Consider the following 25460-nt stretch of genomic DNA (forward strand, 5'->3'; position numbering starts at 1 on the left):
CTATTACATTTAAAGTTCAGATCAGTATCCTAGCGAGTATACATTTAGTTTTTCTGCTCTGTACATGTTTTAACTAAAGAAATTAGTATTATATCATGTTAGTATGTCATTGGAATGGATTGTACATGATGTCTGCCCAGAGTTTGGTTAACTTTGGATTCAGACCTTTACCCTCATTTATACAAAGGTTTTTTGGGAGAAAAACAAAAATTTCTGACAAAAACTTTTATTTTACTAATCTAGGTTCATAAGTTTGCAATTAAGGTAAACTTTTAATGATCATGAAAGATATTTAATCATGTTGTATGTGTATTTAAGCTAATGAATCTTTCGCAGTGCTCATGGCCCTAGACATCAATACAATATATACCTATGACACATAGATAAGTCTTCTAATCAAACCTCAGAGAGATTTTTTGTTGCTAATTGATTTATCATTGTTTAAGAATTTAAATTTAAAATTCTGTTCTGTGATTCAGAATTTGAATGATTTCAATTCTTATCTTAAATGATATATTGTAAAATTCTAAAATCATTCAAACTAAGTCCTAAAATGGCTTTATCTGTGATATGTATGTACCAAGGATAGCAGAATGATGTGTATTGGGGGTCGGTCAGCCTAGACTAGGGATTAAATCATGCTGTAATTATGGTACCATACAGACATCTAAATAACCATGTTATTGTATAAAAGTCATTTTCATTACACAACTCCAAAACAATATATATTATTGATCTAATTAAATAGACAATATTGTCTCTCTATAGAAGTGATATATGGTGAAATAGTGGTTTCTTTGGTCGTATGTGAATACATTTTTCTGTCTCTCCGAGAAGGAAATGGAAACATTTGTACCAATTCTTCTTTTGTTTTCTATAATTTGTTTTATCATCAGAAGTAAGGATCATATTTTCTATATCCTATAGCAATCTCATATTCAATCTTACAGAATATATTTACTTGTTCCTAATGTTGGCATGCAATGCACGTGTACTTCAGGCAAAATTAAGTCACTGTGACCTCTAATATAAGGTCAAAATCAAATTAAGTGCAAACAACAATTTAACATTCTGCGTAGTAGATTGTAGCCACTATACAACATTATGTGTTTGAGTCTCTAAAATGATGCTATCACAGAGTATAAATTATCTTTTTCAAGTAAAGAAAATTCTTTGTTATCAAATCTGCTATAGCTGAAATATTACAGCATAATTTGATAGTTTCCATGGAAGATGTGTTTGTAAACTGTTCCTTTAGTTATACAGAGATAGATAGAATTCAGCTGTTGGCACCAGTCTGTGGCTATTCCTCAGGTATTCCTGGTTTTCTTTCCATAATTGTTATCATAATGTGCATATATTCAATTCAGGCACACTATATTTCTTTGAAAATTCACAATTTTTTATTTGTTTTTTTTCTCAGTCTATCAGAGATTTATGAGAAGCAAACTATCTTTACTGTGTAAACTAAAGTGATATAAGTTATATTTAGAATAAACCTCTAATGTAGCAACTTTATCGAGCCAAATTACTGACAAAAAAAAAATATATATATACTGAAAGATCTCTAATTACATTCTTTGTTTAAATTAAAGGCATAATGAGAAGCTAACGATTACATGTAAGTCCCAAGTTTGATTGTACTGATTACTTTGGCTTCAGCAATTATCAAGTGTAGGAAAGCTTGTCAAATATTAAATCTCACATGTAACCTGTGCAGAAGTCTTGAGTACAAACTATCCTACTGGGTCAATGACAGGGGATGACATCCCCGTTTGTGTCGAAAGTGGGATCGAATATACAGAGAGAAAAGTTAATTAAATTGCATGTTTTGGTTTCTTTCTGCAAAATCTTTATGTATTTTGCACTTATAATTTCCTCTGGTGTAATTACATAGTAATAGGATAATGCAGACATTTGGTTGTGATTATTTGCATTTTGTATCCCATTAGAGCTACATGGCAATTAAAGGATATATGCCTGATTTCGTTTTTGGAAGGAGACCAGAGTTCTATGAGTAAAAACATCAACCAACAGCTTTTAGTTCTTAACTGCTTGATTGTGGGCCACAAATTTTATTGCATGGAAATGGATTAATATTTGCTATTGGCTTTCAGATTATCAGAAACACTTAAAACTTGGATAATGCTGTTTTGGGGATTCCAAATTTGTTATAATTTCTCTATAACAAATTAAAACAGCTTTCTTAATTTTTATTGTAGCATCTGAAGACATGGTTTAAGTTTTATATTACCAAATTAAAGCAGCTGTATTTTGTCTGGGTTGAAACTGTTATGACAGTGAGAAATTTTCATTTTGTTGATGACTTGAAAATGACTCATTAAAAAAACTTATATTTTGTTATTTATAATCATTCCAACAAAGATATCGTGTAGGGACAGGTGGCGTGTGTTAAGTTATGACATGTAGGGAGTGAAGGGGAAATAAGTCGCTGTAAATACATATATAAAAATGACACGGTAAACACTTCAGGAGAGGTCAGAGATCTAGTTATAGGGATCAGAGAAGGGAGAGTATATATCCTGGTGCAATGAGGTGGAAGATTCATCAGGGCATTCATCCACGTGGAAGTTCAGAAACATCCTAACATTACCATGTGATGTTTATTTGAGTACAAGTTTACATCTGGGACAGTAAATCTATCATCTTTTCCAACGACAACAGACCTGCCTTCTCTTTCAGTACTACACAGTCCATATTGACCATGATATATAACATATATGATATACTTGATTCATCTTCACATGTTCATCCTCTGACCCAAGATTAACTTAAATGGATGAATATTCACAAGTTCTACTTATTGTGTGGTCAGGTGGGAATTAAAAGTATGATCACAAATGCATCTTTTAACTAGGTGTCCAACATTTTATTTCTATTTCTTGATCGAAACTGCCCACTTTTGACTAAAAATAAAAACCTGTCCATTTTTGACTGAAAATAAAAACCTGTCCACTTTTGACTGAATATGTAGCCTGCCTACTTTTGACTGAATATGTAGCATACCCACTTTTGACTGAATATGAAACCTGCCCACTTTTGACTGAATATAAAAAACTGTCCACTTTTGACTAAATATGAAAATTGTCCACATTTGACTGAATATAAAGCCTGCCCACTTTTGGCTGAATATGAAACCTGTCCACCCTTACTGAATATGAAATCTGCTGTGACCCTAATTAATAACCCACCATGATCGTGATGAGATGAAAGAAACGCCCTGATCATGATGGAGAGTAAAACCTGTCCAAGTAGGTGAATCTTTCAAGAAATATTTCAGTTTTCTCGCCCAGCATACTTCTATACACAGCCATCAGGAATGCATTATTATAATGTGCTTATACAGCTCCAATTGTAATAGTTGGAATTCTATCCATTGAATATACGGCATGTTAAACAGACTTAATACTTTCAGAACTTTCTTCTATGGAATGACATAGAACAGACCACTGGAAATTTTAAACATTTGAGATTTGTTCAAAAATGTTTCTAAACAGTATTTACAAAATGTGCCATTTACCTATGGCAACACATACGGTGAAGTGTAGCCGTAGAAGCTGACACTAATAACATAACTGCTAATGATATTCTGTTCACAGTTGGTAGATCATGAAACATGGAGTATGTTCGACTTCTGTGCAGTTTTAACACGAAAACTGGTGGAAATATGTTTATTATACAAAAAAATATCAGACTTCTCAGTTAACAATGTGCTGTAGAAAACTTTTACATTAAGGCTATCCATAGGTAGTGATGAACTCTTTACATCAACTGTCTGTATGTAACTGACTTATGAGATTGCACAATGCCACATAGATGTCAAGTAATGCTTTATCTTTCCTAGAAGTTCAAGAATCTTACTCTTTTTTTATTTTCACATTTTTATCATGGGATGATGTATGATTGAGCTGGCATGGATACGTGACTCATAGCTTGTAAGTGACATATGTTAATCTTATATTTAACAATTAACATCATATTATCATGTTGATACCTCAAACAATTACAGGTCGTCATGTCACAGAGACACAGACACTATATTATTTAATATTTATTTTGGTGACACATGTATAACATTTCCACAAGTGTTACCTCTACTAACAAAATGATGTGTTTAAGTGCTATTAGTGTTTTGTAGATTACTGAATGTATATTTCAATATCTATATCTGAAGTAGCGATAGAAATTATCGTCTTTGAAGTGGGACAAGTACCTTTAGTACATTTATAAGGGCAGAGTTTTGAAACAATAAGCTTTATCTATATAGGTAATGGCATGGGTTGTTAATGTGTATATATACTTCTTTTATTACATAAACATTTGGTAACTGTCAGTTTGAATTGAGCATTACAGTGAGATCTTTCAACTATAAAGAATTTATAAAAAAAAAAAATGCTTTTGAATTATTATTGTAATTAAATTTGTGTGCAAATATATTTTTTAATGATTTTTGACATATTAGGAGATGTTCTAGTTTGCTTTTGACTCATTTGCTTTCTTCAATGTAACATTTTATTGCAAGATAAATAACAGCTTAGAAAAACTGTCTCATAAAAAGGTCCCAAGTTCTAATGGCCAGAAAAGCCTGTGTAAGGTTTAAAATAAAAAATCTGTTAACAAAAATCTGTTAACATAAGGGTCCAAAGTTGTTTTTAAAGCTTTCAAACAAGATGAGATTAAAACTATATTTTATGAGTTTTCTTTTCAATAGGTATACATGGTTAATATATGATTTAGAAAGTTTATATTGTAAATATTTAATGTTGATCACAGTACTCTTTTGTAGACATTGTGTAGTAATTATAGTCACAAGATTTTCTGTTTTGTTAGAAGATTTGAAATTCCACAATGCTTTGTATACGATTAAAACAAGCCATTGTGATCAAAGATTGTTATTTCATAATCATATTGTTTTCAAAATGAAGTTAATTGGCCAATGATAAATACATCGAGGGAGACGTTACGTTTATCAGAGATAGGTAGCTATTAAGGTATCTGCCACTGTTTAGTCGGTTTGTTTCTCACCAATCGGGTGCACACAAGCAAATAAACAGGTGCTCTAGTTACTATAGTGCCCGTGAACTTATCAACAGTAAAAGTTTAAAGTTACCCTTGCTTCAATTGTTTCAACTGTCAGCAATGTTGTAACAGTTTTAACACAACTGATATACGTAGATACACAAAACATTTAACACCGATTTAGAAAAAAAATGGTGATCCATTCTATTGGTTAAATGGACACATCAACTGAATCACTTAAGTGGGTTGATAAAAACAATAAGTAGCTGATTAAAGCGTCATAACGCGAGCTTTAGTTGTGTATTTGTCTGAGGGAAGATACCAATCTCTGTCAATTTAATTACATGGTATTAGATGTTTATCGTAATACAATGGATTGAATAGGCCAACAGTTGCGAGGCATGCACCCTTTGTGTTCCGACTGATTGGGGCTCTGTATCCATGTTGGTAATGGTTGGAATTAGGACTTGGAGAAGAATTGTTTGGCATACTGTGTTACCTCCATACCATCGTTAACCTTTATGTTCCACATGGACAATCAATGTCTTTGGGACAATTGCACAGAAATAATATCAAGTTTTACATTCAAAACATCAAAACCATGGTACAATGACTACAATTAATACCAGAATATACAGAGCTGGCCTTACGTAAATCTGGTAATGCTGGTGGTACGAGGGTGGTAAAAAACGGCTCCTATGTTCCTCTCAAGTATACACTAAATACTTTTCCTGCTCAGAACAATTTGGAGTCCAAGCCCAGAGTGCAGTTTTCTGTAAAATGGAGCTGTGTGGATAAACAAACTAATCACCAGATCATAGAGAGAGCAAGTCGGGAATGGAGCCTTCATAGTGTTCGCTAATATTCCAGACTTACACACCTAAAACCAACTGGCAACATGGCTTTTTTCAAGCGGACAGATTACGATGATGGGTACATAGTGGAGTATCTGTCCAGTAATACCAGTGAGGTCTGCAAAAGTAGAATCTCATTGCCAGCTGATAATCTTTGGAATGACGGTGTCCGAGGATTTCTGTATTTGCTGGCCATGGGCTACATTTTCCTAGGTATTGCTATTGCGTCAGATATTTTTATGAATAGTATAGAAATTATGACTAGTAAAAAGAGAACAGTTATAAGGTATGATCCTGAAAAGGGGGAAGCCCACGAGGTGCAGGTTTTAGTATGGAATGAGACCGTAGCAAATTTAACTTTAATGGCTCTGGGTTCAAGTGCACCAGAGATTCTACTAGCAGTTATAGAAACGGCCACGAATCTAGGGGAGGATATAGGTGACTCTTTAGGAACCTTTACCATCTTAGGAAGTGCTGCATTTAATTTACTGGTCATCTCATCTGTGTGTATAGTCAGCCTCGAACCTGGCCAAACGAAGCGTATAAAGGAGTTTGGTGTGTTCCTCATGACAGCAACCTGGTCCCTTTGGGCCTATATATGGATGCTGCTTGTTGTGCAATACATTTCTCCTGGAGTCATAGATCCTTGGGAGGCTTGGGTCACCCTCGGGTACATGCCCGTGTTCGTGGTCCTAGCTTACTGTCAAGATAATGGATGGTGGATAACAAAATGCAAAAAGGACTCCCAAGTTGAGGATTCTCACGCCGTAAGTAATAATCCCCGGTGTTCAAGTGGGAAAATTCTGAAAGAAAACAAAATTGATATTGATAAATTTGAAAAAGGTAGGAAGACAAAGCTATATAAAAGATAATTTCCGATTTGTTCAGAAAATCAATAACATGCAGTTAAAGAAAGGACGCGAGATTGATGTCCACCTTTTTTTTGATGACATGATGAAAACTGTCCCTGAAATGCCTCACCACCTCACAATTCTGTAAACCTGCTTCCTTGAGATGGACAGCATACCTGGGTGACATTTTCATAAAGTTTCATTTACTAAAGTAGGGAATTTTCCGACCACTTTGTAGATTTTAATAACTTCATCCTGAATCTTCATGGTGCTAGAAGTCATCAAAATGTGACATCATCGATGATGTCATCATTTCAATTATGACGTCATCACACATAATGATAATGTAATCTGTACATTTGTACCCAATTAAGTTAAATGTGGATTCTCCTGCTTTCCAAATCATTTTGAATTTTCAAAAAAAGTTAAGTATTGCAAAATTTGTTACCCGTCAAATTCGGAACATGTTTTTGGGACACCCTGAATTCTGGATACAGGTTGTCCATCACTAGACACAATTATCAAATAATTAATCCTCATAAACTATTGGATGAATTTTTTAAAAATTTGTTAGTTGCAAATTTTTAACCTGATACAGAGTTGATAGTAGGAAGACATTGCTTTAGTTGGGTCAAGTAAAGGGGTGACTATATTTTGTTTTTAACTTTACTGGTCAAAGCTCAATAAACTTTATTGATATATGTGATATATAAAAACTGTATTTTATGAGGATCGATAAACCAATGATTTTCAAAAGACCCCGGGTAATCATTATTTGAAATGTTATCATTAAAAACATTATGCTGAGAGGTATCAGGGAGTGAAATAAGTCTCAAAAACCATTGAGTCAATTGCCTCATAACAACACCGTTGAGTCAATTGTGTCATTCTAAAACCATTGAGTCAATTAATTGTCTTGTAACAAAACCGTTGAGTCAATTTTGTCTCATACCAACACCATAGAGCCAATTGTCTCATAAAAAGTCATCAGTCAATTGTCTCATAACAAAACCATTGAGTCAATTGTCTTGTAACAAAACCATTGAGTCAATATTGTCTCGAATCAACACCATTGAGCCAATTGTCTCATAAAAAAACCATTCAGTTTATTGTCTCCTAAAAAAACCATTGAGTCAATTGTCTCATATTTCAACCATTTGTTGAGTTAAGACAATTGTTATTTAAGTCAGTGTATTACTATTAAAAATTGAAAAAATACTATTAAATACAAAATCATTGAGTCAATATTCTCATTCCTTAATGAAAGTCTCTTTAACAAAATTATTGAGGGAGCCATTCATCCTAAAACACAGCAACTGTTTTGAATACGTACCCTTTGTGCACTTACCATGAATTTGTGGAGACATTAATGTCTGACAGACATTTTTTAGTTTTTAAAAGGATTTCCAGATTCACTTTTCTTGGATTATGGTACAGTAAATAGAACCAGAAAACTGAATGATGGTTTCAGGTGGAGCAATCATGTGGGAAATCTATTTAAAGTAACAGGGACCTTAATCTTCACCATAGGGGGTAGAAACTGCAGTCCATAAATATGATGATGGTTGTTAGGGGATGACGTTACAGAACAATTGGGTAATTGATGAGGCGTGTTTTAGAGGGGATGTTGATTAGTTATATAGGTATGGGCTATAATCACTTCACTGACTCTCACAAGGGGATGTGATTACTCTGTCATTAAAGTACAGGAGTGTTAAACAGTCCTAAATATTCTTACTTTGGTGAAATGTTGGTACGAGGTAGTACACATGATCTGACTACTTGTTGTAAGAATTGATGTATAGTGAAATAATTATACATGAACAGACCAGGTTTCCAACAAGAAATAGATGGTTACCAAAGTTAATCTGGTCCAGCTTCTCAAAATTTCAGTCTCGTTATTATTTTTTTCTACCCCCCCTACCCCCCCCCCAAAAAAAAAAAAAAGAAAAAAAATTCACAATCCCCTCTTGAATCCCCTCTTGAAACATTCTTAATTCACTATTTTTGAAAAATGATTTAGTCAAGGAACATGCAAACTCAGATTTGGGAATTCCCACTTGAAACAATGATTTAGTCAAGGAACGAGAATGATTTAGTCAAGGAACGAGAACATTTTTAATTCACCATACTTGAAGTATAATTTGGTTGAGACTGAAAGAGGAAGAGAATGTCGGATAGCTTTAAACTGTGGTTTGAACCAAGGACACTGTTGATGGATGCTTTGTCATGTGAGCTACCTGGTCTTAGGTAATTGATCCCTGTCGAGGTTTAACGACACTGACTTATAACCTGATCTAATTCACCTGCAGGAGTACATCTAAAGCCAGAGTCGTGACACGTGTTGATCCTTTGATGATCTATAACAAAATGTAATGGATCACACTGCATAGTGTTGTGCTAGGTGCAATCCTTTTATAAGAACTGTGAAACGCATGCAGTCGTAACTAATGAGTGATATAATATAACATAATTATAAGGTTATATACAGCCACTCATGTAGGGGGCTTTACCATGTAGTGTGTAACAGGTTGATAATGCTATTGCCAATATCGCAATTACTCATGAGCCAACTGCAATAATAAAAAAAAAACATGTCTTCATATACGACTCTTTTGTTGGACCATGTTAAGTTTTGAGTGTGACATTTGATATGACCAAATGTACAGAATGCATTTCCCCTATTAGACCAGAAATATAAAAACACCCATGAAGATTTAAGGAATTACGGTGTAGAAGTGATAGGTCTATTTAAATGTACAACACCTGATAGTGGGTCATACACCACCAGGGCAGATATAGGTATTAGGTAAAGCTAGGGATCACACTGTCAACAATAACACTGGAATTTGTTAGGGCAATACATTTTGTTCTAATAGTTATCTGAAGACATACTTGTAGCCCAATCTGAACTTTTTTGTGTTGTAATCTCATACCCGTTCCAACAATAATGTTGCTATGCTATTCCTGACTTTGGTATCAGTATGCTAAATTCGTAGCGTTCCTATAGAACCACAATACATACCTGTATTGTTTGTCTTATTCTTATTGCTTATGCATTATAATAATTTGAAACCATTTACCACCATTAAGAATTTAATCGTCAGAAAAGCCCAGGTTTTCCATAAGGTAGAGATGTGCCATTATCCTGTGACGGCTGTTTGATATATATCAGGAGTTTGTTTTGATTGTAAATGTATCTAATTGATAGCAGTTATAACTCTACATATTGAGAATGATTACAATAAATTATAACTCTACATATTGAGAATGATTACAATAAATTATAACTCTACATATTGAGAATGATTACAATAAATTATAACTCTACATATTGAGAATGATTACAATAAATTATAACTCTACATATTGAGAATGATTACAATAAATTATAACTCTACATATTGAGAATGATTACAATAAATTATAACTCTACATATTGAGAATGATTACAATAAATTATAACTCTACATATTGAGAATGATTACAATAAATTATAACTCTACATATTGAGAATGATTACAATAAATTATAACTCTACATATTGAGAATGATTACAATAAATTATAACTCGACATATTGAGAATGATTACAATAAATTATAACTCTACATATTGAGAATGATTACAATAAATAGTGCCTATGGGCTATTCATGCTGTAAGTTGGTGGTGACCATTGGGCTGTTTTGGGAGGATATATCTAGAAACCAGAATGAAACCAAAAACATGTGCCCTGTCTCCTTCCCCATTTACCTGAAGCTATGGTTAACTTCAGATTTTTATATAATTTGTTGTATATATCAATACCTATAATGATTATACAATTTTCCCTGTATCATTGAGAGAATGTGGTGTCTTGTTCACCAAGAGATACATATGAACTATTTCTGAAGTAAATAAAGGAAATCACAGCTATTATTACAAGTCTAGCTATATACACATACTGAAGTGGTCAGTCTCTGATGTCAGATTGTCAGACACTTGAAATCATCGTCTTCACAGTTATCATTGAAGTATCAGCTTCCTAAATAGTGTAAGCAGGAGTTGGCATTGTCTGTCTGATTACATTGGGAGCTTCGTTCTCTTCTCTGTTGCTCTTTGGAAGTGTATGCAATGGAACACATCTGTTGAAAGATTGATTATATGATCCTATTACATGTACACCTGAAACCGTTTAGGACGGTTTACCAAGCACTTTTACGTCTTAAACTCCTTAAAATGGCTCAGATCATTTATTCTTGCACAAGGACCATATCTGGTTTTGTAAATCAAATAATTATTAAATGTTTTATGTCCTGTCATGGAAGATGAAAGGGGTGGGGCATCAAACAGTTTTCTTGGACATTCACTTCTTTTTCATAAGAACGTGAGGTGGTTGGTGGAAGTATATTTTTTACATGCCTTTCTTGTTATCTTTTTCAATTGCAAATTGCAATGTGCAGTTGCCTACCCAACTGTTGAATTCAGAGTACAGTTGACCCTACCATCTAATAGTTGATTGATAAGACCCCACTGAAATGTCGTAGACACAGACATCTAATCATTGATAACAAAGGATACTTGGTGCACATTTATTGTATCATACGGCATTAATATAGACTGCAGGGTTTGTCCCGAACTCAGCCAGATAACACTACTTTAGGTAGACGGCACCATCCAGTACCATCCTACCAAACTGTCCAGGAATAGTGTGTGACCTTTGTGCCAAAGACACTCTACTCCCTTTACATATTTATCAGTTCATCTTTCCACATATAGTTTTAATATGTACTGGAGGCACTGTCCTGTCCTATTAGCCTAAGACAAATGGTTGATAGCCTCTGTCTCATTGTTGGGACTGTTGTACAGCTGTAGTGGTGAGGGTGGCGATAGACCAGCTATTAAATACGAATATGTGTCTGAACCATGATCATGTTCTATTGTCAAGGTATTGTCCCTGGTAATTAAATAAGTATTGTATTGAAATATATCTTATCTATTATTCGTACAGCTAAAATCCCATGTATTTAGTATACACAGTGACCTGTCAGAATTAATTGTTATCTGTATAGAATTCACAATTATAACACAGATGTGATTGGAAAATTAATGCTTCTTTTATGTCTTATCGGGGTGATTTAAAATCATTAAATATTTAAACTTTAAATATATTTGAATTCTAAATCCTTCCCATGTGGTAATTGAGTGCAAAAGGAAGCTTGTATGAGTTCCATACATATTTTACTTAGTACAGTTTTTTACCTTATTGAATACCATATAATACTTCCCTAGATAGGTAGAATTCTTCTGTTAAAATATAATATGCTTATAATTACAGCAACATATAGAATACATACTGAAACATCACATTAAATAAACAACATCACGGTGAAGTATTTTTGATTCCCTGTCAATATGCAATAAAGAAATATGTATGACTAAATTCTTTTTTGGTGTCTTGAGATTGGTTTAATTAACAAACATGTTTTATTATTTGAGTACTTCAGTAATCCTATAGTTTCAGACCTGTACACAGTTATTGTTCGCCTTATCATACATGATGCATGCCGTATGAAAGTCAGGATATTTGTATTCTATTGATATTTATTGCTTATCACATTATTAGAGCTGATTTATTATGATAAAGAATATCAATTGGATATTATTTATTAAAGCTCCCAAACAATTGTAGGTGTTGGTAGTATGTACATATGATCCATGAGTAGGCTGTGTATAGTGATTTGTGAACGTGAGCCATTTTAATTGCCAATTGAGTGTTGGCCATGGCCCAGTTCTAATACGATAGATTAATTGTGGTTAATATATAAATACCAATTACAATCCTGTAACTCAGGACTATAAACTCATAAGCCCGAATTGGCTTCTGGTTAACCTATTTAACTTTGTGTGAAAAAGATTAAATATCAATTTTAAATTCATCACTGATAGAAAAATTTATTTTAAAAAAAACACCCAAAAAACATTGTGTATTATTGTTGGACGATGAAGCTTCAGGAAGCAAATGTATCAGATTAATATGAAAATTATAGCTAAGCTGTGTTATATCCAAGGAGGCTATTTTGATTTGAAAGTCCTTGGGGCTAATTTGGCAAGTTTAATTATGTGTTCTCACGGTTTTGAACTCGAAGTGCACTTAGGACTTGCTTTTAAGCTTTTAGTCAAATTTCTTGGCCAATGTTATTTCTGTCGGCTTTGTCAAAGAAGTTTTGTCTTTCAAATATGTTTGCTAGGTATTAAGATATCCAGGTTCCTTATAGACTATAACATCAATTACAAATCGCACTGATCAATGTGAAAAGAATTTTATAAAGACTACACGGTTTGACCCATGAATATATATGAAAACCTCAAAGAGCATTTGGTGGGTGGCTGAACTAAACTAGTAATTCTCTTTATTCGGATCTATAATTAATTGGTTTAAAATTGTAAAGTTACCCTTATTTCACTGTCTATTTGGCATTCATAGAATTTTACAATTACATATGTACCCTATATCAAATTTTGTTGTCTCTATTGTCTGAACATGTACTTTTAATGTGATTTTATGTAATTTATATTACTTATAATTGTGTAAAACCTTCTGCAATTGACTCCAATATTCTTGGATGATGGCCTATATATTTACATGTACAATGTACTTAACATATTTTCTGCACTGGAAATCAAGTGTTTTATTTTGTACAGATAAAACCTATAGAGGACGTTATAGGTGCAGATGCTAGAAGTCTATACACATTGGCCTACATGTAGGTTAATTGAGGCCAGTAAATCTGTCAACATGTCTGCCTACATGTAGGTTGAGGTCCTGTAAGTCTGTCTACATGTAGGCCTACATGTAGGTTGAGGCCCTGTAAATCAGTCTACATGTCGGCCTACATATAGGTTGAAGCCCTGTAAGTCTGTCTACATGTCAGCCTACATGTAGGTTGAGGCCCTGTAAATCAGTCTACATGTCGGCCTACATATAGGTTGAAGCCCTGTAAGTCTGTCTACATGTCAGCCTACATGTAGGTTGAGGCCCTGTAAGTCTGTCTACATGTCTGCCTACATGTAGGTTGAGGCCCTGCAAGTCTGTCTACATATCAGCCTACACGTAGGTTGAGGCCTGTAAGTCTGTCTACATGTCCGCCTACATGTAGGTTGAGGCCCTGTAAGTTTGTCTATATGTCAGCCTACATGTAGGTTTGAGGCCCTGTAAGTCTGTCTACATGTCTGCCTACATGTAGGTTGAGGTCCTGTAAATCTGTCTATATTTTTCGGCCTACATGTAGGTTGATCGAGGCCCTGTAAGTCTGTCTACATGTCTGCCTATGTTGAGGCAGTGAAGTTAACAGGTATGGGAAGGTGATCAGTAGAGAGACATGCCTCGTTTACATCCAAGTTTCCGTGTGTGTAGTAACAAGGCTCCTCTCTACACTCAACATACACCAACAAGTTTTCCAATTACCACACGCGATGCCTCTAATTTTGACATTAATCCAAAGACATGGAGCCGTGGTCTCTCAAGCAAGGGAACATCCTCACGCCTTTATGAGGAAACTGTAATTGGCCAAGCATTCGTCCACTTGTACCTCCTCTCAGCATTCTCCGTCTGTCAGTCCGTACCACATATTTTGGTCTATGGTTCAATTTACACTCGGTATGCGTTTTCATAACCAACTTCCTGATTCAACAGGAAAGATTTCTAGTATTCATATCCTCTTGTGACAAAGTCGAGACATACAAAGCAAATATACACCAAAATCTCATCTAAATTGTTCAAGTTGTTAGCACATTTTCACAACAAAGACTTTAGTACAGTTACCCTTTGCAAAAAAAATCTTTTAATAAAAAAGGAATAAAAGTTACTCAACGATGTATGCTCAAATTGACCAATTCAATAATGATTAGTTGTCTATACATGATCAATATTGATATGCCTTGCCATGAGATTTGTGGAGGGGGTGAGAGAGCGCTTATATTATTACCTTATAGCTGTCTTGCATTGATACATATAGAATGAGGGGTGGGAATGGAGGGGTGAGAGATTTCTTACAAACATTTCTGGGTTGATTGTGGTCAAATGAATTATCTAAAGCTGATGGTTATATAGGACAAACACGATTTGTCCATGTTTTTTTCTGTCTGAGGAGGTCCAATTTGGCTCTACCAATTATTGGTGTATTTTTAAGACCAAATTTTCAAATTATGCTGGTTCTTCACATGGAGGCACTGATTCAATTAGGACACATGGAGTCAAGTTAATACTGGTGAAATTCTACACAAACTTGTTCATTTGGGAAATACTGGTACCAGCACAACTTCTAGTGTACATCTTTGCATGGTGCATTACCAGCACAACTTCTAGTGTACATCTTTGCATGGTGCATTTTTTCGGGATTTAAAAACTTTGACTTTACTATTTTAAATGTTTTTATCAAATTTTGTTGTATATGCAAATGCAAACTAAATATATTAATGCAATAAAAACACTTCAAGTGACAATGTTTGAAACAGGTGCCCAAGACAAATGTAGATAATTTGAATTTATTATGAATGAATGTCTTATGTATATATTTACAACACTGTAAAATGGTGATGTTGAAATCTTAGTTCAATCAGTCTTTTAGCGATGACATTTTATGTATGTAAAATGTTTAAAATAATAAGGAAGGGTCCTATGTATAATGGGTGGAGTTATGTTATTATAGTTACAAAAAAAAACATTACATAAATCGGCCAATAATGATACATCTTAAGGCTAGGTAGTTGTAATAACAATTTAGATAAGTTTGGAAACAACCACAATCAATTTTTACAGTTTTTCAGCAGATGCAAATGAAGTGGCTGAAGGATCAGAGTACGGTTTTGCTGCTCTTTTCCTGCATAACTGTGGTTTTAAATCAAATTTGCATCTGGTTATAATTTTGTAAACACAAACCACAGCATAAAACATTACAAATTCTGCTCAGATCTGCCAGCAAGCCATGTTTTACATCAGAAGTCCTCTTGTGGTTTACTTCTCCATGGGGAAACTAGCACATTCTAAATGGCTTACTAACACAGATAGTTGGACTATTTTTAGGAATAATTCAATTAATTCTTGACTGGAGTGAGAAAAGGAACTCTTGCTTATTGAATCATATAAACTTTTCCCTCATCCAAACAGATGATCTGTTTGGGAATTGGAAGGTTTGTCAAGACTAATGCCTCCATTAGGTCAAGGACGTGAAGTTGGTGAATTGTTGTGAATGCTTCAATAAGCTTGGAGACAAACATCTGTAAAATGTAACATTATAATCCTGCCAATAGCAAATGTGGCAGTGTCATTGATTAAATTGGCATCAATGACAACTTTTTAAAAGCTAAGGATCCATTTGACATGGAGTATTTGTTGTAAAGTGCTCGTTTTGTTTTCTGCTTTTATCTTTCTACCGGTTTTATAATTGGATTTATCTGAATGTTTTGAACACAACTAATTGTGTAAAGTTATACCATTTTTGATGAGTTTTAGAAAATCATTCCCCATTCAATGATATGGTAGTTCATCTGCATCAAATGGGGAAATATACCTTCAATCAAAGTCAATGTTACTATGACAAACAATCTGATTACCAAAAACATTGAAGGATATCCGGCAGGACTTTCTTTGTAGAGTATCCAAGAGATTTTCGAAACCGATATAGAACCAATACTCAAAAGAAAAACTAAAGTAGATAATTACTTAATGAATTCATTTGTGTCTGAGTATACACTGTATATGCAATGGTGTTTATCTTTTGACTCAAGATGAATGCTGCAGGTACTTTGGGCCTTTTCAATTTTATTGAAATTATGTTATCTATTAGTCCTAAACCTCAAATTAGTCAAGTGGCCTATTGAATGTCGCCATTGAAATCAATGTTCTACTGTGCTTAATAATGAATGATCAGAACATATGTGATATTGATGTACTTTTTGGTAGTGGTCTTTATTATTAATATAGACCAATTAAAGCTGAAGTATAACTTCAGTTGCTAGATTTAGAGTATGTGGATATTATTTCTGCCTTTGGATCAGTTTTGTGTCCTATCTTTTTACAAAGTATATATAGATACGTGCCGTTTACATAATACTAACCCCATAATCTCCCCCGAGGCCTGCTGTATCTGCGACTCTCTTCAACAAAATTTACAAAAACTGGAACTGTTTGAAGCGAGAACAATTATAAGGGATATGTGTGCAGACTGAGTCCAGCTCGAGGCTGTTATAGACGTGATTACTATAAGATTGGTAAAACAGTGCTACCTCACACAGTTACAAAAAACAACAGTTGTACTGTACCAATAATCAGGGCTTACACACCATAAATCACCTTCAACATGTTTTGATATTTCCAAGGGTATTGAGTACATCAAAAGGTTCCATTTAGAATAATGAATTACATGTATCATGCTGTGTTAAATAATTCCATCTGTAAAATTACATTGTCTATATGGTAAAGATCTCTATCTACCAGACACAACTGATGTTTAATTAGGACAGTCTGCATTTCATATTCTGACTATTGACTTTTGCTGATCTATAAAGAGTCAATGCATGTCACAGGTATACATGATAACATTGTCATTATTATCTTTTACACATTTTGCCCAGGAGTTCAAGACCTGAACCACTTTTAACTGATATATTATGCTGTTTACTTGACGCATGGAAAACAATGTCAGCTCCAGAAAATAACAGAAAATATTTCAAATTGGTACCATATTTATTAGCATTAAGGACATTAGTAATTACATCATTTTTTTCAAATATTTCATTGTCAATGCTTTGAATACACAAATTAAGGATATTAATTAACTATTTACCCCTGAAGGCACATTTGAACTTTTCTCATTCAAAGTATGGAACAATTCATTATGAATGAGTAAAATACCAAACATTAACAGTTTCATTAGACAGTAGGTTAAGACATCATTATTTCTGCCTTTTCTCCTTTCAAAAATATGATGAATTCACTTGTTTGACTGTTCTTTAAATAGATTTAAGTTACTGTACATGTGTTTGGATGAGCTTAAAGTGATAGCCCAAAGTTGTACAGATGTAAAATCGTGAAGTAAATGAACATCTTCCTGAACCTCATCTTGAGAAAATAAATTGTCTTCCAAATACTGTACCAATCTGGACCATCAGATCATCGTCATCATCATCATTGATGCTGTTGCTATCATCGTTATCACTATCATCTTAGATCAGGATATTCACATAATAACAGATATTAATTTGAGACTATTACCATAAAAATTAAGATAAAGCTGTGAAATTGAAGCTATAAATCACTGTCAAAACCTGTTCAGATTACTAATAACCACTTCTGAGGACAAATGATATTTTCTGTTTCTCTATTTCCTAATTTTCAAATTACCCATTGTACTTTTGTGAAGTGCACACAATTAACACAAGTGAAGCTGTATTGTACTCTTATAGAGAGAAGGGAGATGTTGAAATACTGCCTGGAACTATATAGTAATAAGAACAGCCTAGAACTGAAAGTACACATAGGGAACAATATACATTTAGTAGACACATGGGGCCATGTTAATTATCTCTTTATTAGTTGAAGTTGACTGGAAGCTGGAAAATCTATGACCTGGCCCCATCATCTGTTTTGTGATTGATCTGCTGCTAAATATCAAGAAGTCTAGGACCCATCAAAGGCATAGCAGTTTTTTAATCAAATTTACTGAAAGTGAATTTTAACATATTTAACAAACACTGAAAGACTTCAAAAGCAAAATATGGAGTTTGTTTTAAGCAAAAGCTCAACTTCAGTATATAACACAAAAACACTTAGGTGATTCAAGTTTTAGATGTGACTGAAAGTTGTGTTGATGCTCTTGTTTGCTTGTAAAGTACTTAGATAAAGAAAATTGGTGTATTTAAGTTTATCGCAAAATCATCAATGCAGACATTAAATTGAAAGTATGAGGATTCAGATAAAGTGCTTGTGTTAAAATTTGTATGTGAAATATTTCATTGACGAAGTATACACCACCTCTACAGAAATACCCAGACTGTGATGATACCCCAAATTATCCCACCCACTTTAGCAGAAATAGCTGACTAACTTTACATAGGATGAGTGCTAGTTTACCTGTGTAGAGGCCAGGGGTCACTGGAGGTGAGGTATATATAGCCCAGATTTCATGCTATCCCTTTCTGCTGCTTCTTCACTTAGCAACCTGATACTGTCAAAATTATCTCCATGACGTCAGTGGAGTAGTTCTTGGTTTCCAATGACACAATAAAGTTGGAAAATAGAAATAACTGTGCGTAATTTTGGATGACATCTTTGTTCAGAGTTTATGTCAACATTAAAGAATTTTTTTGTCTTGAGTTTATTTCATCTTGAGTACATTGTTATGGTGATAAAAATGCTGATTATATGATAGAGAACAGCTCCTGTACCAGGGGTCAGATGCTTTCCCCAGTAGGTCAAGGTTAAGTACATTGCTAGCTGGTGATACCCATTGTTAGATATTCTGAGTGCCTACTATTCATGATGCTCCTTGGAACTTTTTCAAGTATCCAAGAGATATACATGATATAAAATTAAGGGCAACATCAAGTATATTGAGAGCCATGTATCAAAAATCTCTGGTTGATTTGGCACTTTATTCTTCTTTCTTGGTCAGTGAGACTTCCACCTAGAGACAGTTGATGGGGAACAGACATTGCTGTATGTTAGAAGCGACCTTTTAATTGTCTCTGAAACAATATCTTTGCACTTTTCAGCTCTTGTTTCTTTCAGAAAGTTTAATTTAAGAGCTACACGATAACTGCAGATATTTCATATTATATAATCCAGACAAAAAAAAATTGTTCGGTAAAATTTGAGAAAACAAACCTTTCACAGCTTTCTAGTGGCTGACAACACCCTATAGTTAACACTGTATAAAATCGTGTCTGGGGAAATGAAAGTGAACAATTACCCTATTGTTACATACATTACTATGAGACAATACATTGGGATGTTTATGAGAAGAATCTGTCATTTTAATGATCCAAGCCTTTCTTTTGAGTTTTTTCTATGCTTTTATTTGCTAGATCTCAAACGACCACATTTGAGGACATCCATTTTGTTTTCAAATTTTTTTTTCAAAAAAATAATGTTCTTCCCATTCCATTACCAAATGACTGCCAAGCGCCTTGTTACCTGCAATCTTACAATCTTAAATACTAAGATTTCAGAGTCTCACATAATGAAATGTATGTTAATTTGCTACTCAATAACTGTTAAATGTTTTTGTGTACATTTGTTACTTTTATTACAGAATGTGAGGATCATGACCCATCAGGCGAGGAAAGGCTCCCTAACTGGCCACGCTATCCCTGGTAAAGAACTTCACGTCCTGGAGGCAGAGAGACAACAGCGCCTCAGGTACAACACTAACTATCACTAATAACAAGGGGGCACAACTCTGTGAAAGGGAACATAGCTCTGGCTCAGAAATTAACTTAATAATAATAACTTCACTAATATCTAATTCTGAATAAGGGACATAACTCTATTTCAGACAGGCTCTAGGTAAGGGAAAATGATTAAGGGTCAGACATAAACTAAACCAGAAGAGGTAATCTATATTAGACTTGCAGGCTCTTCAAAAGGGGCATCATATATATTTTGTATGGTCTCTTCTCTGTGAGGGGACTGTTTAAGACATTCAGATGAAACGAAGATCTATACTATTCATATTGAGTATTTTAATCTGTGACATTTTGCTATTTTAATTTCATATTTCAGTGACTTGTATCTATTTGTAAAAATGGTACTTTACAATCTATGATAGTTAAGGCAAAGAGGTTTTATTCATTGATGAGTTGCCCTTGTGTCTGCTATTCACAGCTTCTATTATCTGGAAGCAGCCTAACGCAACCATACATCTAAAGACTTACAGTACCATTCTTATAAAATTATTGTGTCCCAAATGAAACTTTTCTTTCCTTTTCTGTCCCTGTTGTCCTCTCCAACACTTACTCTGCTCTCTTTGTTACTGTTCTGTAGATTTTAGTGCCACTGAAATTGTGATAGAAGTGTTTCTGCCTACATACGACTGTGTGTGTTGGAGTAAACAAGCTTTTTAGGATTTGTTAGGGCATACACACATCATTACCACCTATCTCAATCTTTACAGTTTTGCAATAAAACAATATCACAAAAAAATACAATTTCAATTTCCAAAGTCTTCAAAGAGTTATGAAATTAAACATCAAGAGTTGAAATGGATTTGTATGATTTTGTAGTTATAATTGCTTTGCAGAAGATATTAACTTGTGACACCTTGACTTAAAGTGTTATCTTAATATGATATTAATGAAGTCGTATATGCTGGAAAACATCTATCAAACTGTACAACATACTTCATCATTATACACCTTGTTATGAAAATCTATTACTTTTCATTACAATCTGTCCTGATGTGACATCTAGGCCTACTAGATCTTGTATGTTACCATGACACAGGTCAGAATTTTTGGCTGTATCCAGAATTGGGGTGGTAAGGTCTCCAGAGGCTTGATAATTATAATACTCTTATATATCTGGCATAGGAACTGGTCATACAACCCTGGCATGGACAGCATTCATGTTATTTAGTGACTATGGATATAGTTAAATTTACTTAGAGAAATAGAGGATGTTCCAGGGATATTTTTTTTCTTAAAAAAAACCGGATGGGTCATTTTCAAGAATTTGTCAATTCTTAAAGGGCCATTAACAAAGATATATGAAGAAATTTCCTGGAAAATCAAGATTTAGGGACCAATGGCCAAAGGGGCCATTTTAGTACAGTCTAAAAATTGATAGGAATATGATACACAGTTTAAATACCATGACAAAGGAAGTAAAGGTTTGTGCTGACCTTACTGAGAGTTATATGTAGTAAAACCTGCTCTAGTGACCATCCCTTCTTAACACAACCAATTTCTTTATGTCCCAAATTAACCAGTTTTACTACTTTTTTGACCCCTTGACAATAGACTACCATATAATGTTTCTTGTCCCTTGGGTGAGGTTTTTAGGCAATTTTTCTCTCTGTAATAAGCTTATTACATCTTTGCATATTCAAGAATTATTTGCCCTTGTGGGTAGGTATTGATTGTGATGTCATGTATTTGCGAGCGTAATGCCATTTTTCAAAGGGAAAATACTCACAAAATAATGATGTCACAACCAACACCTTCGTGCAGGGAAGATAACCTTGTAATATGTATAAGATGGAACCATTCTATACATGTTAGATCAATCCATAAAGGTATATCGTATTAGTATAGCTATGTATGGTAGTATAATTATCTAACCTCTAATGTATACATGTAGAACCTTTGTAACTGGTAGTCTACTAATCTTCGTTCTTATTATCTTTAACAGTATTGTGTTCATTTTATCCACCAAATAGTGAGCCGTAATATATCCAGAATATCATTCCCTGAGATTCAGAACACTTGTCAAGAATAACATTTGAGTCATCTTGACTTGAATTTCAGATCATTTTTAATTTTGCATTATTATACATATGGAACATACATATCTTATGGACATTATATCCATGATAATAAAAGCACTAGGCAGTGTCGCTGTTAAAATGAGCAGCAGCAGTGAAACCTGGTTGACTTGTAAATGACATTACCTATAATGACCACTGTACACTGAGCAGTGATACCTGAACTTGCCAGTGAATTTTAGAGTGACCTTCCACTTCTAACTGACCAGCAGCTGTAATACTTGACCTGTCTGTGTGCCAGGTATAATCACATTGGCTGTGACTTCCACACCTCTAAGTAATTAGCGTGTAATCATGGCGGTCACTGACAGGGTGTGGGCTGATGTAGGGTCAATTAATGTACCACTGCAATCCGTTCATATCGACATGTGTACAGCAAGGATTGATGTTGTCTAATGGACTGGTCTGAACTGACCAAAGGTTTTATTCCAATTACATATAGGCTTCCGATCTATTCCAATCATAATTCAACCACCTTCAGTAATCATAAAACATGTATACCAAATCCATTATTTTTTCATCCACATCAAATGATCAAACACAGAATTCGTAAACATGTGGTGATAGTAAAGGATTAGAAAATCATTGCAATTTTTAATTGATTCTGCATTGGAATTGCTCAATTATAGTCCTTGATTCACTTTGGTTTTCTTTTCTGATTTTGAATTGAATGATGTTTGAGAACAGAACTGTATGCATGGTATCAAATGAGGGTTTAATAAAAAGTTACTTAATTACCTTCTACATCCAAGAAGACCTCAATCTCAGTCAAGGACAACAAATTTTCCAATAACGTTTTAACAGTAAATGAGTTAGAATCAGTCGCTTTTTATATGTGATATTTGAAAAGGTAAAAGAAAGGCAACCTGAAGCTGCATTGTCAGTTTGTGTAACTCAATCAAGGTGTTTACATGCAAATAAATAAGACATATATGTACACTCCTTAAGTTATAGAGGCAGCTGGTACCTGTAGTGTAAAACATTTCACTAGTATAAAATAGAAGGAAATAAATGTTCTTATGTTCTACAGATGTTCCTCCCTTCAGTCTCCCTAGGCTCTGTAACACACCAGACTTTTATTGCACTCTGAAGGTCTTTGACTGTTGGAGATTTATTTCATCCAAGAGACTTCAGTCAAGTTTCTTCTCAATTACATCATCCAATATTTGTGACAACTTTTCAGTATTACAATAAACACAAAGATCACATAAGTGTAGCAGGTGTTGTTCGTACTACTGGCTACAGAGTTCTAATTATAATTGCATTGCCAAAGAGCAAACTATAGTCTCATTTTCGCCGAACAGAAAGACAGAAAAAAAAAGCAAAGTTGCCTTGCTAGTTCTCAGCTGGTTGGTAATAGGCAAAAATAAAGCTTTTGTTAATTCAATAGAACCTGGAATGGTTGATATACAAAATGAAAAAAGTACGATGGATATTCAAGGCTAAGTCGAGGTTGCAGGAAGCATTGGATGAAGTCCATTTTTAGATACTTCCAAGGTTTGGGACCAATGAACCTGTATGGCTGCCGCCACATAAACAAAGGTTCAAAGGTCTGATATTTTTTGTGTTATTTCCAAATGTGCCAGAAGCATAAACGTGTCATAGAGACATGGCTGTAGATACATATATCTGGTCACATATAGTAGATTCATTCTCCTGTTCAACCCTGGAATTTCATAATGAAATGTTCCAGTTTTTGTGGTAGAAGAGTTCAAACTCTTCTTCAGGGATTAATGATTCAAAGTACTGAATGGATCAGACTTTCAATGACTGCACATCACAGTTACACTGACTCTCACAGGAAAAATATTGCAGCTTGATAAATAGTACTAGATTTCACATGAAAAAATCTGCATTCATCCAATAAGCTAAACCATTGATAACAAAAACAAAGGTTTATTTTGGAACATCCTGATCTTGAGCTGCCAATAGACTTTCAGTGTTGGGAAAAGTGTCAGACATCAGGATTTGGCTTTTTTTTTTTGGGGGGGGGGGGATGGAGATATATGTTACAGGAGTAGTAGGTTGAGGAGGGTATGAGGTGATATACAATGTTAAGCCCTGACAGGTTTACACAAAATAGCTGTTGGTGTTTACTACCGCCATCTAAACTGTTACAGGATTTCTGCATTTATTCCAAACATTACAATTGCGTTTTAGGGTAAATCATGTAATAGTAGGTATTTATGTATCAGAAACACACGTACTGCAGCTTTAATGAAAAGTCTGGCAGCCATTCCTAGACATATAAGTGAAGAGTACGGTAATGTTACTCATCTGAAAGAATTTATGTTGAGAAGGTGAAATCTTGTTTGCCAATCAGATACTATATCAAGTAGCAATTTGATTAATTGTTTATAAAAGTCAAAAATATTGAATTATTTGACAATTATGTTGAGGTTCATCAAGAACACAAACACATTAATGTAAGAAAATGATTAGTTTAGTTAGTGTAAATGAGCATTAATGTTTAAACATATGAAATTGATCTTGCATTTCAAGGTTAAAATCAAGGTCAAAAGAAGAGGCCAAAGTAGGGAGGTGGATTGTTTTCTTTCATCTCACCTGCTTGAGTCTGCTGTAAATTGTTCCACTTTACAATCACAATTATTTCCATGCAGTACATATATAAGGTTATAGATTTGTATGAAGATGTTCACATTCTGTTACTCCTACGTGAGATTTATTCTACCAAATACCACACATACATTACTAGGATTGATTCAGTTCTTCATTAAGTATGCTTTGGAAAATGTTCTTCATTTCATGCATCACACATATATATTTGAATGCCAACATGATAGTAACACTTTAGACAATTTAGAGTCAACCATGATTTTGAGCTTTAGAACATATCTTCCACCTGCTGACTGCTCTTACAATATTAAAGATCAAATTGATGATGATATTTGATTAAAAAGATATGTTTCATTGAATTAATTCGACAGAAACAGTATTTTCTGAAAAAACATTCATGTGTTCTGCACCAAGTGTAACTTATGACATATTTGAATTGGCTTTTGGAGAGGGTATATATTTCCCTGCTGCCTGATCCATGTTAAACCTATTTTGAAATGAAAACATTTTTGACATACAATCTAACACCTTCCAGACCTGCTTTATGTGTAGAAGTAGTCAGCACTTTAGACTAATTGATGCATGTTTTGGCCTATATTGACTCCATGCCATCACTA

General features: G+C 34.1%; 1 protein-coding gene across 14 annotated transcripts in view; it reads left to right on the forward strand.

The window, feature by feature from the left end:
- The window catches only part of LOC138333188 (sodium/calcium exchanger 1-like), a 198659-nt gene that overhangs the window by 139662 nt on the left and 33537 nt on the right, over positions 1-25460 (forward strand). For 12 of the 14 annotated variants that reach the window (XM_069281375.1, XM_069281385.1, XM_069281386.1 and 9 more), the window contains one exon: positions 20038-20144. In XM_069281375.1, the coding sequence (XP_069137476.1) occupies positions 20038-20144 (107 nt within the window). Of the gene's footprint in view, positions 1-5586; positions 6662-20037; positions 20145-25460 lie in introns of those variants that run through there. The other 2 variants (XM_069281384.1, XM_069281387.1) reach the window with 2 other exon arrangements.

Source organism: Argopecten irradians, chromosome 10, assembly GCF_041381155.1.
Source record: "Argopecten irradians isolate NY chromosome 10, Ai_NY, whole genome shotgun sequence".
Classification (NCBI taxonomy): Eukaryota; Metazoa; Mollusca; class Bivalvia; order Pectinida; family Pectinidae; genus Argopecten; species Argopecten irradians.